This window comes from Physella acuta, unplaced genomic scaffold (genome assembly GCF_028476545.2).
Source record: "Physella acuta isolate Inbredline_101_S28 unplaced genomic scaffold, ASM2847654v3 ptg002183l, whole genome shotgun sequence".
Classification (NCBI taxonomy): domain Eukaryota; kingdom Metazoa; phylum Mollusca; class Gastropoda; family Physidae; genus Physella; species Physella acuta.
In genome coordinates, this window is record NW_026733684.1 from 13690 (window position 1) to 34103 (window position 20414).

The 20414-nt window shown below is 39.1% G+C and overlaps 1 protein-coding gene across 1 annotated transcript; it reads left to right on the forward strand.

Annotated features, from left to right (window-relative positions):
• The first annotated feature begins 2580 nt into the window (after nucleotides 1–2580).
• On the forward strand, nucleotides 2581–20206 carry LOC131932464 (protein amnionless-like). The gene is made up of 13 exons (XM_059289373.1): nucleotides 2581–2745; nucleotides 3562–3722; nucleotides 4652–4745; nucleotides 5499–5734; nucleotides 7306–7461; nucleotides 8644–8740; nucleotides 9241–9323; nucleotides 9981–10107; nucleotides 11403–11495; nucleotides 15684–15792; nucleotides 17098–17212; nucleotides 18240–18338; nucleotides 19838–20206. The coding sequence occupies exons 1-13, from the start codon at nucleotides 2700–2702 to the stop codon at nucleotides 19958–19960; spliced, it is 1539 nt and encodes a 512-aa protein (XP_059145356.1). The 5' UTR covers nucleotides 2581–2699; the 3' UTR covers nucleotides 19961–20206.
• Nucleotides 20207–20414: the final 208 nt, after the last annotated feature.

Consider the following 20414-nt stretch of genomic DNA (forward strand, 5'->3'; position numbering starts at 1 on the left):
AACTCTAAAAGCACTAGTCTTGTCTGTCTACAATCATTTTGTCTTGCTCAATGTTGATGATTTCATTTAAATTATACATAGATTTTACAATGCCTAGCTGCTTTATTTTATTTTTTTGCTATATACAATAATTTCAGTATGTAAACCATGATTTTATGTGTACATAGTTGTTAAATAAAAATATTTGCATATTATTATTAAATGAAATGTGTGTACTCTAAGAGCAGGATTTACAAATTTAGAGAAATGAAATATTTATAGATTATCATCTCTGGTGTTTTTGCAGTTGGACAGATTAATTCATTATTTTAATTACTTAATTTATATGAAATGTGTGTGAGTGTTGAAGAAATTGTGAGAAATTTTTTTAATCTGTTTTGTGATTGTAAAAGAGGAGGTAACTGGGTTATTTTTTTCTATTGTTAATCATTGGTGTTATACAAGTCCAACATTCATGTTAATCTTTGAGGTTAAACCAGTCCAACAGGCTTGTTAATCTTTGAGATTAAACCAGTCCAACAGGCTTGTTAATCTTTGAGGTTAAACCAGTCCAACAGGCTTGTTAATCTTTGAGGTTAAACCAGTCCAACAGGCTTGTTAATCTTTGAGATTAAACCAGTCCAACAGGCTTGTTAATCTTTGAGGTTAAACCAGTCCAACAGGCTTGTTAATCTTTGAGATTAAACCAGGCATATTAATCCTTAGATTAACAGACTTCTCAAGTCATTTGTAGTCCAACAGAATACCTTAGTGTAACTTGTTGGATTGCCATATTGTGTTGTTTTGTGTGTTGCTTTCAGTGTCTTTTGTCTAGTTATTTAATTGCCTTGTGTCCACTGATGTTAATAAGTTGTTACTGGTAAATTACTTGATATTTATGATTGTGGTTTTCCAGATAATTATTTTTTTTTTGTTAATGAATTGGATGATCAGGATGATAAATACATTTACCCATGACTATCGTACATCTTTGTTGATTTTTAATTTTCAGTGTGGATTTAAGTACTTGAATATTTTTTTCTATCTTCGTTCTTAATTCTTCTTCTTCGTTCTTAATTTTAGTGTTGGAAGGTATCCCCTCCATCACAATTAAGTATACATGTCAACTGGTTATGCGCCATTGAGGCCATTGACTCTGATTTCGGCTTGCTTTTTTTTTTTGGATTTGTTTCCATAGCCTTTGTCCAACCAAGAACAAACTGCAAGGCAGCAGTTGTTTGATTTTGGAGTTGTCTCAAGAGTGGCTGTCTTTTAATTTAAGAGGAAATTTCCTACAACAAAATTAAGTATTACTTGTGAACAACTTATGCACCTTATGTCCCCTCGAGTGACCCGCCTTTTTTTCTCTGGTTGTACTTCAAAAAATTGAAACGAAAGACATGAAAGTGATGAGAAAGAGTTGGAAGAAATTTTTTTTTCAAATAACAAAAGACAGAAAAAAAGCATGAAAGAAGATATTGTAGTTGGCCTAAGCTGTGGGGTGGACTGGCCCACCTGACTATCGGGAAGAATCTAGGTGGGCCCCAGGAACTTTGCTGCTGTGATAGTCCTATTAGTGTTCTGATTTTAAAAACAATGTGTTGGTATTTCTCTATTTTACCATTTCCCTTCCTTCATATCAAGGCGTAAAGTTGAAAAAGATGGGTGAAAATGCACGATGAACATTTTAAAATTGTACTGGCCTCTTGGACACAGCCGATTCACTTCTGCCTAAGTTCCTGTGAGTAGAATAAAGCATAGTAAAGCCGTTTAAAATTCGGTAGTATTTTGCTATGAACCCTGTTAAAATAACGACCAATGATACTCTAAAAAACGGAAACCACATGATCATATCGTAACTTGTTGTACTGAACTGCAATCAAACCGTTGTGATGACGGGGTCGTGACTCCCATAGTGTGAGAACCCCGGCAGGAGACATCACCAACCACGGCAGACGTCCAACCAAGACAACCAGCACCAAACAAGAAGATACGACATGACAATATTACTGTCCGTTGGGGGAGGGGGGGGGGGGCGTGTCCAGACATAATTAGAACACAGATACGGGGCGTATAGTATGCCATTAGCTGTAAACACCCTAAAATGTTGCAGATATTTTATCTTTATGTAAACAATACCAACGCCGGATTTAAAAAAAATTCTAGCGGACAGTTAAATAATGCAGCACCTACGACACCGCCAGTAACAATTATTTATTCTTATAAATCTATTCGTTTTTAAATATTAAACAATTTTTATATTATAAAATTAAATTTTATAAAATTGAAATTTCATTTTTTCAATGGGGGAATCACTATCTAAATCTATATTCTAAGTATTTATTAAATATTAAAATAAATAAAAACAATTTTTTTTTTCCTAATTTAAAGTGACAACAAAAGCAATGAAAGAAAGCGTTCGTTTAGCAGTTGTTTTCCAATTGTATTTATAGCTAAGGTTTGTCGTTTTTTTTTTTGTTTTTTTTTTAACATTTATTATTTTTAACATAAAACTGTAAAACAACATTTACAGTAATTTGGAGCCTTCCCTTCTGCAAGAGAATTTTGAACGTCTGCTAGAGTGTCAATCTGTGCCAGAGTTTGATGCGCCAGATTTTTAACGTGCCATCACTATGAGTTGTTGCCTAGTTGATACTGACATGAGATTTTAAAACTATATTTTTAACAACAGGATAATTTGAAAAAAAACAAACTATTATATGATGAAGTTTTTTGCCGTGGTTTGTTTCGTGTTGTCCCTTACAGGTGAGCTTAATCAATTTTTTTATAAATATATTTTAGAACTTTTCTATTTTCAAGTAGATAATTTCATACTGAAACAAGTAAACCCTACTTCACCTGCTCTATGTAGCGTCAGTTTCGAAACGGAACTTATTTTAATAAACAACCATCAAAATTAAGACGTTAACATCTAAGCTATGTTGAGCTTAGGAAAAAATCGCCTTAATCATCCTTTGATCTATTGTTCGATTTTAATTACAATTTATATACAATTCTGTTAAAATGCGAAGTAACTGCTAAACTTCAGTTTAAAACATTTCTATCTAAAATAAAAAAGAATGACGTCACATTTTCTGATTTGTAAACACCAGTTCACATGACTGATAGAATGATGGCTGCCAATTATTTGGAAAGATTAAAATTAATCACTCCTTAATTAATCAGTCAAAATTTATTGTTTCGATTTGACTAACCCCCAGCCACCCCCCACCCCCTACCACTCACCCGGACAAATAAGATTCGAACTCAATCACGAACTTAACCAAGGAACGTTTTTAAATTAACCCTTACCAAATAGTTTACTTTAATGCAGCCTATATCAGATTTAATCTTTAGCATTTTGTAGCGAAATATAAAAGCTACTTTATTTTTAGACAATTTGAAACGTGTTACAAAGTAGATCAATCGTGTATACAATAAAGTGTTTTAAAAAATCCTTATGCAGTCTTCTATTATGGTAATACCAATCATTCTTCCAATCACCTTTTATTATGGCAATACCAATCATTCTTTCTATCACATTTCATCATACCAATACCAATCATTCTTCCCCTGATCTAGAGAGAGGTGAAGCTATTTTGAAGAAATGGAACCTGGACGCCAATTTTGAGAACCCCAACAACTGGGATACCAAGAAAGTCCCGTGCGGAAATGACGTCACGACGATCCCCGAGCACAGTCCCGTGATCTTCATGAACACGCAAGCCACGCTGAAGGAGCTGGTGAGTACCTAGGGCTCGTGACGGAGCCGGTATATGACGGAGCCGGTAAGTGACGGAGCCGTACTGTGACGGAGCCGGTATGTGACGGAGCCGGACTGTGACGGAGCCGGTATGTGACGGAGCCGTACTGTGACGGAGCCGGACTGTGACGGAGCCGGTATGTGACGGAGCCGGACTGTGACGGAGCCGTACTGTGACGGAGCCGGACTGTGACGGAGCCGGTATGTGACGGAGCCGTACTGTGACGGAGGCCGGTAAGTGACGGAGCCGTACTGTGACGGAGCCGGACTGTGACGGAGCCGGACTGTGACGGAGCCGGTATGTGACGGAGCCGGACTGTGAGACACAATGTTACGGAGAAGGTACTTTGACAGCGACGGCATGACTTGTGACATGTAACAGAGCCACAAAGATTTACTTTTACAGAAATACTTACTGACCCTCTTCCCAACCCACCCCACCCTTAATACTTTTTATGTTAAACTTACATGTACACGTACACATTTGACATACACATATGCAGACGTATTCGTATGAGTATACACATATACATATGTATGTATATACGTATATATCAATGTATATACGTATATATGAATAAATATACAAATACATATACACAGTTGCGTCACAAGGTGGGTACAGTCAGCACCGGGTGACGCCATTTAGAGGGTGACGCCATGACAAAAAAAAAAAACCCCGTAAAATTTTACTGTGAAAACAACGTTTTATTCAGTTCAAATAACACAATAGGAGGGGAAGATGGGTGACACTAAACCGAAAAAACAACATTATTGGAGGAGAGGGAGGGGGGTGACACCCTCTGTTACCGCACCTGGTGACACCCCATCCAGTGACGCCACTGCATATACACATAAACATCCGCATGACGGCACACAATAAATTTCTAACCTATTTGTTTTCTCAAGCAACTACCCAGCAATGCGGAGATCATCTTTGGCCTGAATGCTGGGATTTCCTTCAGCGACGCCCCTTACCCAGGGTGTAACAAGAGCGAATACGGTAAGACACAGTGTCTGTCTTGTCTACGTGTCTTATCGTGGTGGTTGTGTCTGCTCTGTGTGTGTGGGGGGGGGGGGGGGGTCTTTCAGATATTTTTGCTCCGAGGGTGGGGGGATTTGAAACTTCTGGATAGGGGTAACTATAATCATGGTTAAAGTACCATGTATTTTCTATTTAAAAGCCGGCTGTGGACGTGCTCTGGTAGGGAGTGCCTACCCCCCCCCCGCACCCCAGAGTTTCTTCCAGGCATCTCTTCGCCCCCCCCCCCCCCCCGAACGAAATGAAATTTATGTAATTTATATAGAAAATATATACTTTTAACAGTGTCCGCCCCCCCCCCAAAGAAAGTCTACGCCCCCCCCCCCCGAAAATTTCAAGTGCCCCCCCCCTCCCGGAGAAAAAAGTCTGGAAGAAACACTGCCCCACCTCCACTCTTCTCGTAGTGGCCCGAAAGAAACCTTGTCTCTATGTGTCTAGCCTGTGATGTTTTATCTATGAGTGTGTATGTGTGTATGTGCATCACCTCTCTTCTACCTCCCCGACCCCGACCCACCCCATTACACCAAGTAGCACATTGTCGCATTAGTGTTTTACATAAGACACCCCCCCCCCCCCTTTTTCCAGTGTGTGTGCGAGTCGACTCTTGAAGGTAGTGTGTGTTGAAGTGTCAGTGTGTGTGTGTATATATATACTTGTTCAGTGTCCTACTGTCCAACTTTACGAAAACATATCTCTCCCCCCCCCCCCCCACAGGCATGACCTTCGCGGCCATCACCCCCCAACCCTGGCTGGACCCAGCCAGCTGGTGCCCCACCTCCCAGAGCTCCCCCGGGGCGGCGTGCGTCACGACCACTCCCCTCCTGGACACCGAGATGGTGCCGTGTCCCTACGATGACGTCATCTTCCCCAAAGAGCACACGTTCCTGGTCGACCTGACCAGCGCGGGGAACGCCAAGTTCAAGGTCAAGTCTCTGAAGATGTGGCAGGAGGTAGGTGCTGCTGTAGCTCAAGGCTGAGTTGATGGGGGTAGGGGACGGTGGCGTATGACTTGTGATGAAAAGTGTAGTGGGGGGGGGGGGGGGGTTGGGGGTGTTTACGTTTTTGTAAAAATTGCATGACGTCATTTGCCGGGTATTGGATATTTTTAAAGTCAGCTCACTCCATCAGAGTTTCTTTCAGGCATCTATTCGGCAGAGCCTTTAGACCTCCTCTCCACCCCCAACCCCCCCCCCCCCCTCCAGAACGACTACCGCCCCCCCCCCCCCCCCCCCCACCAAAACGAAATAGAATTTATATAGGAAATATATACTTTTACCAGTGTTCGCCCCCTCCCCACACCATCCCCCTTGGAAAATTTAGTCCGCCTCCCCCCACCCCAAACGAAAATTTCAAGTGCATCCCCTCCCCCCACCCCTGGAAAAAAAAAGTCTGAAAGAAACACTACACTCCATTAAAGTTAGACTTAAGACAAACTCATTACATTTGAGATAGACATCATTAAATCAACTTACTCCATTCAGCTAGACAGATTTAAGACAATTCACTGTTCCTGATAGACAGATTTAAGAATACTTACCCTTAATTGTTAACATTGCGATAAAACATTTCACACTCATTTGTACTTCAATGTTATCCGCATTTCTAAAACGTCATTTCAATATGACGGTGTATGTCATTTAATGAAATATTGGTGTATGTCGTTTTAATATGACGGTGTATGTCATTTAATGAAATATTGGTGTATGTCGTTTTAATATGACGGTGTATGTCATTTCAGTATAACAGTGTATGTCATTTCAATATGGCCGTGTATGTCATTTCAATATAACGGTGTATGTCATTTCAATATAACGGTGTATGTCATTTCAACATATCGGTGTATGTCATTTCAATATGGCCGTGTATGTCATTTCAATATAACGGTGTATGTCATTTCAATATAACGGTGTATGTCATTTCAACATATCGGTGTATGTCATTTCAATATGGCCGTGTATGTCATTTCAATATAACGGTGTATGTCGTTACAATATAGCGGTGTATGTCGTTACAATATAGCGGTGTATGTCGTTACAATATAGCGGTGTATGTCGTTACAATATAGCGGTGTATGTCGTTACAATATAGCGGTGTATGTCGTTTTAATATGACGGTGTATGTTGTTTTAATATGACGGTGTATGTTGTTTTAATATGACGGTGTATGTCATTTCAATATAGCGGTGTATGTCGTTTTAATATGACGGTGTATGTTGTTTTAATATGACGGTGTATGTCATTTCAATATAGCGGTGTATGTCGTTTTAATATGACGGTGTATGTTGTTTTAATATGACGGTGTGTGTCATTTCAATATAGCGGTGTATGTCGTTTTAATATGACGGTGTATGTTGTTTTAATATGACGGTGTATGTCATTTCAATATAGCGGTGTATGTCGTTTTAATATGACGGTGTATGTTGTTTTAATATGACGGTGTATGTCGTTTTTAATATGACGGTGTATGTCGTCTCAATATAACGATGTATGTCTTCATGAAAGAACCATTTCTCCTCCTCCAGACTTTCTACTCCAGCGATACCATCAGCAGATACCTCAACTCGTCCTATGGTAGACGGACGTTCCCCCTGGGCCCGGGGGTGGGGACGGACAGGTTTGAATTCACGCGCGGCTGTAGTCAGGTGGGAGGCTGCCCGTGCGGGAATGACAGACCCGAGGTTTGACCTTTTGACCTCATCAAAACTTCACATTCATATCTACAACTTCAATGTCCCCTTCACTAATTCATATCTACAACTTCAATGTCCCCTTCACTAATTCACATGTGTACCCGTCACAATTTCCATGTCCTGCCACAAATGCACATCCACGTCTTCCATTTTCTGTTACAAATTCACATTTGTTATTTTCATTTCCTCGTTGTATTCACATTTACAACTTCCGTGGCCCTTTAAACAAATTCACATTTATAAGTTCCATGTTCAGTCACATATTCACATTTTCTACTTTTATGTCCTCGTCAGTAATCCACATTTACAACTCGTGTGTCTTTATCACAAATTCATATTTGCAACATTTATGTCCCGCCACACATTCACATTGGCAACTTTCATGTCCCTGTCAAAAATTCACATTTACAACTTACATGTCCCTCTAAAACAAATTCACATTTACAATTTGAATGTCCCCGTCACAAATTCCTATTTTCTACTTTCATGTCTTCATCAGAAATTCACATTTACACCTTATGTGTCTTTATATGAAATTCACATATACAACTCGTGTGTCTTTATCAGAAATTCACATTTGCAATTTCCATGTCCCTGCCACAAAATGACATTTACAACTTCTATGTCACTGTCATAAATTCACATTATAACTCACATGTCCATGTACACAAATTCATATCTACATCTTCCACGAAGAAATGTTGATTAAAGATACAAAAGTTTTCACACACGTTTTCAATTTTTTTGTATTTCCTCGTTACATTCACATTAACAACTTGTCTGTATTTATCGCTAATTCATATTTGCAACATTTATGTCCCCACCACAAATTAACATTTCCAACTTTCATGTCCTTGTTACATTCACATTTCCAACTTTCATGTCCTTGTTAAATTCACATTTCCAACTTTCATGTCCTTGTTACATTGACATTTCCAACTTTCATGTCTTCGTTATATTCACATTTCCAACTTTCATGTCTTCGTTATATTCACATTTCCAACTTTCATGTCTTCGTTATATTCACATTTCCAACTTTCATGTCTTCGTTATATTCACATTTCCAACTTTCATGTCTTCGTTATATTCACATTTCCAACTTTCATGCCATTGTTATATTCACATTTCCAACTTTCATGACATTGTTATATTCACATTTCCAACTCGCAGATCGCCAAACAAATTTGCTCCTACGCCGGACAAAGATGCACGCGACCCCGGTGTAAAAACGCCATACAGCCCGTGGGGGCGTGCTGCAAGATGTGTGGTAGGTCACGTGATGTGCTAGAGGTCATCTGATGTTTGTTAGGTCAAATGGCGCGTGTCAGACGAATGTGTGGTGGTACGTTCACGTGTAAATGATAGGTCAGTTGATGTGTGATAGGTCAGTTGATGTGTGATAGGTCAGTTGATGTGTGATAGGTCAGTTGATGTGTGATAGGTCAGTTGATGTGTGATAGGTCAGTTGATGTGTGATAGGTCAGTTGATGTGTGATAGTTCAACAGATGTGTGATAGGTGACTTGATGTTTGAAAATTCAACTGATGCTGTTTTACTTACCTTTTACAATCACAGTTAGGTTGTGAAAATCTATTCTTCTGTTTTTTCAATTAGCTATTCAGCTATGATTACTAATTTATTTTAATCATGATACATGTTTAACATGATTACTATTTAGTATTTAAAATTATTATTATTTCGTTTCCAAATAATTATTTATTCTTTTTTTTTAAATTTTGTATTACTTTTTTTTATTATAATAAATAGGAGCAGTGTTTAACTTGACAACCGGTTACGGCTTTAACTTCGAGAATTTTAAAAGTGCCGTCAACAATTTGTTCTCTAAAAACGTAAGCAGACGACTCCATGTTAACATTTCTAGAGATAAAGATGCCCCTTCGAATCTGGGGGCCAATGGGGCAGATGAAGTAGAGTTATTTCTGTGACATCCGCTCACGAAGGAGTAATTTAGTCAGCACAATGTCCAGCCTTTACTTTACCTAAAAAAAAGTTAGGTACTTATCAGAGCTGGGTGGACTTACGGATGTGTTCGGGATCCGAACTCGAGACTTTCGGGTTAGCAGTCGAGCGCTCTACTCCCTGACCACACCATTCCACATTCTAAGGATAGTTAAGTCCCATTGAGCTCGCTCAGCTATGATGAGTACCTGACAAGAGTTAGAGAAAGAAAAAAGTAGTCATTTCAAACGCATGGTTTTAGTATATCATTTCCTTAAATGCTTAAAGCCAAGCCATGGATATGTTTAATCGGAGCTTAGAGTTTGAGTTAATTAAGCTCAGCTTTCAACTCCATTGACCAGGAACTGATGACTCACGCTTTACAGCGTTAGGTCTTGGCTTGATTTAGACATGTACTCTTTGTTTATATTTTTATTAACCCCCCCCCCCCCCACCCCCCGACACACACATACACATACGCACACACACACTCACACACACATACGCACACAAATTATTGATGAAAACAACTGAACTAAACACAACAGGCCAGCGATGGCGTCAAGCTGTACACGTCACTGACCAACGAAGGCTGGGTACAGGTGGTGCTGAGCGACTCAGACCAGGTGAAAAGTTTACAGTGGGCGGCGGTGCTGAGGGACGCCCTTAAGACAGGTGAGCTGTGACGTCATGGGCGCTGTACGGGCGTCAGTACTCGTCAGTTGATGGGGGGGGGGGTGTCGGTGGGGGGAGGGTGGGGGTTGGTTTGTGGAAGTGAGGAATTTTTTGTGTTGGGTTGTAAGTTAGGGGGAGAGGCAGTGAGGGGGATAGAAGTTGTGGTGGGAGAAGGCGGTGAGGGGGATAGAAGTTGTGGTGGGAGGGGTGCGGTGAGGGGGAGGATAGAAGTTGCGGTGGGAGGGGTGCGGTGAGGGGGAGGATAGAAGTTGCGGTGGGAGGGGTGCGGTGAGGGGGGGGGGGGTAGAAGTTGCGGTGGGAGGGGGGTGGTGAGGGGGGGGGTAGAAGCGGTGGGAGGGGGGCTGTGAGGGGGGATAGAAGTTGCGGTGGGGTTGGGGGGGGGGGTGGTGGAGCGTTGGTCGAGTTAGCAGTTGGGGTGGATTACTACTGAGCTGACCGCACTGCAGAAGGGAGCCAGGAATTTCAGGGCCTCTTGAGATGGTATACAGTGACGGCGTGGTCGTAGGTTAGAGCTAACAACTGCGAGAGTCTCGAGTTCGGAACCCGGGCTCGGGTTCTTAAGACATCTCTAAGCCCACCCAGCTCTGATGGGTACCTGACTCACGTTTGGGAAATCAATGGCGGGTGGGTATACTACTGACCACACTATTCCTTCATATGCCGTGGTCACACTCATAGAAACAGGTGAACTCTACTTCATTTGCCGTATGGACCGTCAAGTTTAAAGGGTAACTTTTTACCCCAAATAATCAATTAGCAACTGTCACTCTTTGAATTTATATACTGTTGTCACGAGGCTTGTTTTGTCCATCAGATATCAACAGCGGTTCTCATATTTTTGCTGTGTGTGTTGTCACGAGTCTTGTTTTGTCCGTCAGATATCAACAGCGGTTCTCATATTTTTGCTGTGTCTATTGTTGTCACGAGTCTTGTTTTGTCCGTCAGATATCAACAGCGGTTCTCATATTTTTGCTGTGTCTATTGTTGTCACGAGTCTTGTTTTGTCCGTCAGATATCAACAGCGGTTCTCATATTTTTGCTGTGTCTATTGTTGTCACGAGTCTTGTTTTGTCCGTCAGATATCAACAGCGGTTCTCATATTTTTGCTGTGTGTGTTGTCACGAGTCTTGTTTTGTCCGTCAGATATCAACAGCGGTTCTCATATTTTTGCTGTGTCTATTGTTGTCACGAGTCTTGTTTTGTCCGTCAGATATCAACAGCGGTTCTCATATTTTTGCTGTGTCTGTTGTCACGAGCCATGTTTTGTCCATCAGATATCAACAGCGGTTCTCATGTTTTTGCTATCGACCACATGATCGACAACTACGGGGAGCCCTACACCCCCCCGGGCCCAGACCAACACACAGGTCAGTCGGTCATATCCAGGTCAGTGGGTCAAATCAAACCAGGGGACAGTAGAACTGACCGTTGTGAATCTGGGTTTGTAGGTCACGTCAGGTAACTTGAGGGCAGTTCCGGTGATGGGGTCAGTGCCTGTAAAATCCGGGCAAACGACAGGACAAAAGTAGGTCAGGTCTGCTAAACCACGGTGGTCAATTAAGGACAAATCAATCAGACATGGATCAATAAACAGGTTACGTTTAATAAAAAAGTCAATTTGGCAAGTCGAAGGCAAATTTTTATTTCCAAAATGTTTGCTCGTAGCTGTATATATATATATATATATATATATATATATATATATATATATATATGTGAGGGTGGGGGTTTTACGATGCGAAACGAATGGATCCAACAACACGCAGTTCAAGTTCAACTATAATTGTTCTTTATTAAAATGATATATATGTTCAAGTTTCTACCTAACTGATCTACACTGTACTATTTACTTCTACTACTGACTGTTCACTATACTACTAACTCCCACGACCAATCCTAACACTATCTACATTCTACAACCTAACACCTTCTCTACTCTTCGCTATCTAATCATGATCTCCTAACTATCTACATTCTCGGCCGTCTCTGACCGCTACCTAACACCGTCCTCGCCTATCGCTCTCCTGCCCCACGCCTCAGTGGTCAGCTGACCGTCCCACGTGACCGGTCAGCCCTGTGCGCCCATTGGCCTCTCTACCCAACCAACTAGGCCTATCGTCTGTTTCTGCTAACCTATATCTGCTAAACATGTCTGACGTAATCTTGCGTCATCACATATCTCCCTCCCTTTCTGTAGCTGACAAATTATATTTTTCAGCGTCTGCTACTAATCTAATACATCAACAACTATCTATCTTACTACTCTATTCTATCCCTAACATCAATCATATAAATCAAATACAAAATGGGACAGCACAGTTTACAAAAACATAAAATCTTGTGTCTGTGTTCCTGAAAAAAAAATGTCATTGTTCTAGTTCTCGTGCAAGTATCCTGACGTCTGTGGTGTCTCTGCTTGATAATGTATGTCTATGTTTCATGGTATGTGTGAATCCAATCATGTGCAACTCAGTTCTGGCTAGGTTGTCGTGTACTGGCCTTGAGTGAATGTAGTGGTAATGTGTAACTGGTTGAACGGGCTCTGCGAGCAGTGTAAGTGTGTGTGTGTGTAAGTGTTATGTAATTATTGGCGTTCATCTGTGGTGGGTGGGTTGTGGCGTTGGTCTACGTAAGTTCCCGTGAGGCGGGTGTAGGCGTAACTTTCGTTGGTCAATGTGATGACGCAACAAACTCAACGCTGGTTGAGACGTCCACGTAGAGTGGTTATACGATGAACTGGAGCTGTCTGATGCGCTGGTGAACAATGACGTAACATTCCGACGCTGGGAACTTGGACGATGGGTCTTCTACCCTTTGTATGTGCCGACGTAGGTGTACGTAGCTGGCGGTCTGTTATTCAACTCCAGTGCGGGGGCGAAGCGGTGGCGATGCGTCCGCTATCTTGACCAGGGCAATTCGCTGTTCGGCAGGGCTGTTCGCTGTCCAGGTAACTCAACGTAATCAGGGCTTCAGGTGGCGGCATTCTTTGAAGTGTCTGCTTCATCTCGTCTCATTCTGAATAGCGCTGGTGGGTCTGAAATTGTATTACGAGATTATGAGCAATGGCTTTACGTGACCATCTTAGTGCCCGCGCAGACAAGTATTCAGACAGAGGTACCTTCCATTAAAAAAAAAACCTCAATCCCAAATTTATACGTGCTGAACATTTGTCTGGCGGCATAAAAAACATAAAAAAATAACATTACAACATAACCAAAATAAAAAAAATCAGTACACTCTAATCTAACAACAATCTGTAGAGCCTAATAAACTCAATAGACGTAAACACTACTAGAGCTTAGAAATAGCTTCACAAAAAGAATAGACATGTGAGTGTGTATCGTGCCATTTCAACACGTGATCATATAGTGGAGCAGCTCTCACTATCTGACTTTTGACGACTTAAACTGGCTGGTTGACTTAATGACTGACTTCAATTTTGACTTCAGTAACTCGACTCATTTCACTTTAACTGACTTCAGTAATTTCACTTATTTCACTTTGACTTCAGTAACTTGACTTATTTCACTTTCACGATTAACTTTACTTCGACGATTTCAACTACTTCCATTTGCCGACTAACTTGACCTAGACGACAGATTTCACTGACTGACTTCAATTCAACTTAAAAGACTTCACTGACTGACTTAAACTTCGACGACTTAAACGTCTTCACTTTGACTTCAATGACTTTTCCTTGACTTCAACGACTTCAATATGACTTCAAAGACTTCACTTTGACTTCAACAACTTCAATATGACTTCAAAGACTTCACTTTGACTTCAACAACTTCAATATGACTTCAAAGACTTTAACTTTGACTTCAACGACTTCAATATGACTTCAACGACATCACTTTGACTTCAAAGACTTCACTATAACTTCGACGATTTCACTTCATCACTATGACCTCAACGACTTTAATATAACTTCAAAGACTTTTCTTTGACTGCAACATGACTTCAACTACGTCACTATGACCTCAAATACGACTTTAACAACATTGACTGACTTGACTGACTTCAAATAACTTCTTTGACTTCAGTTCTGACTTATACTTCACTGACTTCAATAACACAATTGACTTCAGATTTGACTACACTGACTTCTGACTGTACGACTTCACGTCGATTTCCTCGACTACTTAGATCAACACAAAAACTCGACTTGACTTCACTTTTGTCCGTTGTTCAAAATCATTTATGGGGAAGGTCCGGGTCACATTCTTGATCATGGGGTTGATGTTCTAGGGCAGTTGCGTGTTATCTGTGTGCTGTACTTCCAGTTTCACTAATTCTAACGCTAACTCTGCTTTTGTTCTTGACATGTCTTACTATCTTGACTATCTTGTTTTCTAACTTATTCTCTACAAATGTTTCAACTTCTTCTCCTGTTTTGTCTAATGGTATGCCCTGTTTATAGCATTGAAACTCTGCCTCCATGGTTGTGTATGTGTATGTGTGTGTGTAGAGGAAAGTCAACAAAACTAAGAAAACAGGGCGTAACATAAGAATGTGTAAGGCAGAAAAGCCGCTGGCACCAAATATCCAGCACAAGTCTAAACCCAACGTTTAAAAAAATGTGGAAGGTACTTATCTTTTTGGACATGGTGACTGTTCCCTTGTATTGGTAATCCACTCGTTCCGGTTGAAGAAACCCGCTGTTGTGTTGAGTTGAAGAAAGCTGTACACCAGATGTACTCCGTCATGAGTAACCCGATATACCCAGTCTTTCCTGTCCTCGACCCGCGCTCCACCAGTTGTGAGGGTGGGGGGTTTTATGTTGGCGGCAACGAATGAATCCAACAACACGCAGTTCAAGTTCAACTATAATTGTTCTTTATTAAAATGATATATATGTTCAAGTTTCTACCTAACTGATCTACACTGTACTATTTACTTCTACTACTGACTGTTCACTATACTACTAACTCCCACGACCAATCCTAACACTATCTACATTCTACAACCTAACACCTTCTCTACTCTTCGCTATCTAATCATGATCTCCTAACTATCTACATTCTCGGCCGTCTCTGACCGCTACCTAACACCGTCCTCGCCTATCGCTCTCCTGCCCCACGCCTCAGTGGTCAGCTGACCGTCCCACGTGACCGGTCAGCCCTGTGCGCCCATTGGCCTCTCTACCCAACCAACTAGGCCTATCGTCTGTTTCTGCTAACCTATATCTGCTAAACATGTCTGACGTAATCTTGCGTCATCACAATATATATATATATATATATATATATATATATATATATATATATATATATATATATATAGAAGAACGTAATGACAATGGTAAATAGATTCACAACCAGAAAAACCTCATTCATGAACTACACTTCCAATATCACTAATCCTAATTCACCAGATATTGAACTTTACTTCTATATAATTAAATCTTAAATCATCTAAAACAAAACGAATATGTTCAATTTATGATGTGTTACGATGTTCGCTTTTTAAATTATGTGTATGTGCAGTGTTGATGGTTGTATGGTTAACACACAAAAAATAAAATTTTCAGAATGTTTTTTTTTCTATTCTAGGTGACCAAAGCTTGACCACGGTGTCATTAGCCGGGATTATCCTGGGCGTCATCGTCGGCGTTCTGCTCATCATCACAATCATCGTCGTCTTCGTCTTTAGAGTCAGCGGGTGGGTCAGTTTTCGACTTGATTATATAGCCTACATACAGACCTACTTCATACATACATACATACATACACACATATATATATATATATATATATATATATATATATATATATATATATATATATATATATATATATATATATATATATATATATATATATATATATATATATATGTATATATATATATATATATATATATATGTATATATATATGTATATATATATATATATATATATATATATATATATATATATATATATATATATGTATATATATATATATATATATATATATATATATATATATATATATATATATATATATATATATATAACTTGCTTACGTACGCAAAGACAAACTTGATTACATACATACTTTGGTGCACACAGTAATTGTTCATGATATACTTATAAGTACTAGTTTACATACAACCACATTTGCATACATACATACATACATACACGCATAGACACACTTCGATGCATACACACATACCCTTGCTAACTCATACTCAATTTCTAACATTAAAGCCCTGTTACAAATAACAAATAAATTATGGTTACTTTAGTACATTGCCTATTCCTGTTGTTTAGACTAATATTTAGAATAAAATTTCAATTTAAAAAAAAATTTAAACTGTACAACACCTACAATTTTAAAATTTCAGGTTAAGTCTTTCCGTTTTAACCATATTTTAAATTTATAATGACTTTGATTATAAACTTATTTATAATAATCAAAAACAATAGAACAAGGCTTTTGCAAGGTAGACAACCTCATATTTTTTTACACCGTTAATATTTTACCGATTGTATCCCCTGGTATATTGCATTCGTTTCTTCCGTGTTTATTCTGGTTTTCTAATCGCTAAAATTAGTTTCCCAATCGACATTCTAAAATTATTTTCAACGATTTTTTTTAGCCTCTTATATATTTTATAACTATGGTAGACAACACCGATATTTATACTAATGGCTATAAATGTAGGAAAAAGGACCGAACTCACGCAGAAACACACATAAGGGCACACTGAAATTGACACTACTATCTGGTCGTTGTTACTCATTACCTATTCGTTTTATTTGTGTTTTTTGGCTTAATTTACACATACAACAGTTCATACACGCATGCACACACACACACACACAGACACACACAGACACACACACAAACACACTAAAATACAAGCACAAATATACACCCACCCACATATATTGTAGCACTTAGACTATCGAAATAATATTCCCCAGACTTTAATTCCAACCGTTTCTCCAATTCCCCCCCCCCCCCCTACCTCCACAGGCGTGGTCTGTTCCTCCCGTCCATGCCAAGGTCAACCCAACCCAGGACAGCGGCCCACATTGACCCAGGTTTCGCCAACCCGCTTTTTGACGTCTCGCCACTGGATGACGGGAATGTACGTCTAACCCCATTGTGTGTGTGTGTGTGTCTGTGTGTGTGTGTCTGTGTGTGTGTGTGTGTGTCTGTGGGTGTGTGTCTGTGCGTTTGTGTGTCTGTGTGTCTGTGTGTGTGTCTGTGTGTCTGTGTGTGTTTGTCTGTGTGTTTGTGTGTCTGTGTGTCTGTGTCTGTGTGTGTCTGTGTGTGTCTCTGTGGGTGTGTGTCTGTGTGTGTGTGTCTGTGTGTGTGTCTGTGTGTGTTTGTCTGTGTGTCTGTGTGTTTGTGTGTCTGTGTGTCTGTGTGTGTGTGTGTCTGTGTGTGTCTCTGTGGGTGTGTGTCTGTGTGTGTTTGTCTGTGTGTTTGTGTGTCTGTGTGTCTGTGTTTTTTGTTTGTGTGTGTGTGTCTGTGTAAGAAGGTGGCTGGATCTCAGTTATGTCTGTATGACATATATGTATGACATGTTTGTATTCCATGTTTGTATGATATGTCTGTAGGACATATCCATAGTACATATCTATATGTCTTATAATATATCTCTATGACATGTATGCATGATATGCATTTTGACAGATCTGTATTAGAAAGATATATGACATTTCTATATGATTTGTGTGTATAACATGTTGCTCTATCTGACTCGACATGTTTCTAAATGACATGACAGAATGACATTTCTGTAATACATAACGGAATAGCATGTGTTAATTGCATGTGTGTATGACATGAATGAATGTTATGTGTGAATAAGATTTTAAAGTGGAATTCCGTATGATATGGTTTAAGTAGCATTCTGTATGACATGTGCGTATGACATCTGAATGACATATCTGAATGACATCTGAATGACATGTCTGTATGACATCTGAATGACATGTCTGTATGACATCTGAATGAAATTCCTGTATGACATCTGAATGACATGTCTGAATGACACGTCTAAATGACATGTGTGTATGACATTTGTATGACATCTGAATGACATGTGTGTATCACACGTCTGAATGACATGTCTGTATGACACGAGCCATGTGTTTAACTGACCACAGGCTGTGTTTAGAGAGATGGAGCTGATCGGGACGTCCCAAGATGACCAGCCAACGTTTGACGTCACGGCCAAAGAGAATCCTTTGTACGTCACAACCAAGGTGAAGGTCGTTCCGCAAACTCGTACACTGTCTTACACAGAACTTAATGAGCGGACACTAACAATTTCATACTCTGTTCTTTGGTCTTAAGAAACCATTCTATTAACCTCAAAATGATTTCAAGAACTATATTTTAAAAAAAAAACATTAAAATAAAACAGGTAGTTCTCAAATATTTTATTTCAATACGGACCCGCTGGTATGTTGAAGTTTTTTCTAAAGACTTCTGTATAGATGCCACTTTGTTAACTTTAAGTATATGGTCTAATCTTTGTCTGGATTAACACAACGCCCTAACACCAGACGAAGTGTAAATTTATTGGAACATTTTTCTTTTAAGTTAGGGGTCATCCATAAATGACGACACGCTTTTTTGACGATTGTCACAGTTGTCACACGTCGTCACAAAAAGCCAGAACCCCCCCCCCCCCCATAAAATGACGTCACACCTCAACCTACAACCCCCCCCCTCTCAAAATTGCAGTTGAATTTTTTTTAAACATCGATATTTTTTCTAAAATCTTGTCTAAACTATTACAATTTATTAAAACAGTTATCTAAAATGCGAAATAACGTCTAAAATTCGTTTTCTAACATTGCTTTTTTATAATGCGAAAGTGTGCCGTCGCAACATCTGAACCCCCCCCCCCCCCCCCCTCATCACGCATCGTCACAAAATTACGGACCCCCCTCCCCCCTACGATTGTGACGTCATTTATGGATGACCCCTTAGCAAAAACGGTTTAGATTTAGATTTCTTTTGTATTTCTTCTGGTTATCAAAAACGCTAAAGTTGTTTTACAATCGCCATTCTAAAATTATTTTCAAATCGACATTCTAAAATTATTTTCAAATCGACATTCTAAAATTATTTTCAAATCGACATTCTATAATTATTTTCAAATCAACATTTTAAAATTATTTTCAAATCGACATTTTAAAATTATTTTCAAATCGACACTCTATAATTATTTTCAAACCGACACTTCTAAAATTATTTTCAAAGCCGACATTCTAAAATTATTTTCAAATCGACACTTCTAAAATTATTTTCAAACCGACACTTCTAAAATTATTTTCAAACCGACATTCTAAAATTATTTTCAAATCGACATTCTAAAATTATTTTCAAACCGACACTTCTAAAATTATTTTCAAACCGACACTTCTAGAATTATTTTCAAATCGACATTCTAAAATTATTTTCAAATCGACATTCTAAAATTATTTTCAAACCGACACTTCTAAAATTATTTTCAAATCGACAGTCTGAAATTATTTTCAAATCGACATTCTAAAATTATTTTCAAATCGACATTCTAAAATTATTTTCAAATCGACATTCTAAAATTATTTTCAAATCGAGATTCTAAAATTATTTTCAAACCGACACTTCTAAAATTATTTTCAAACCGACACTTCTAAAATTATTTTCAAACCGACACTTCTAAAATTATTTTCAAATCGACACTTTTAAAATTATTTTCTTGTTTTCTCAGAGTTTATTCCGCGACGCCAGCGCCTCTGACGACCCCCCTCCCCACAGGGGCGTGGCAGTGACATCCACCTCTGGCACTATCCCCATTGGACATCCGACAGGGGGGTCTGACAGCACCATTTAGCACGTGCTCGCCTGAGCAATGCAAGTTGTCAAACATTAATTGTGTACTCACCATGGACTTGACCACATACAACAATCTTCTAGGAGCGTGTGTTGTGTTGAAATAACACACCGATTTGTATGCACACGCTTACTTACACTCATATACAAACACATACAAATATAATAACACACATCTTTGTGTATATATATGTAATATTTGGGATCAGGGCATTCCCCTCCCCTAGTTTATTGCTTTTTTTTAAAATAAATTTTGACCCTAATGGAGCATGTTTTTTTTTACATTTTTACTGTGCTGAGGTGCATGAATATTTCAATCTTAATACAATTCAAAGGTAAATTTTTGAAAATTAATTTACTATTTAAAGTAGAAAAACAAGCTGGCAAATACATAATGAAATAGCAAATACAATAATATAATAGCAAATACAATAATGAAATAGCAAATACAATAA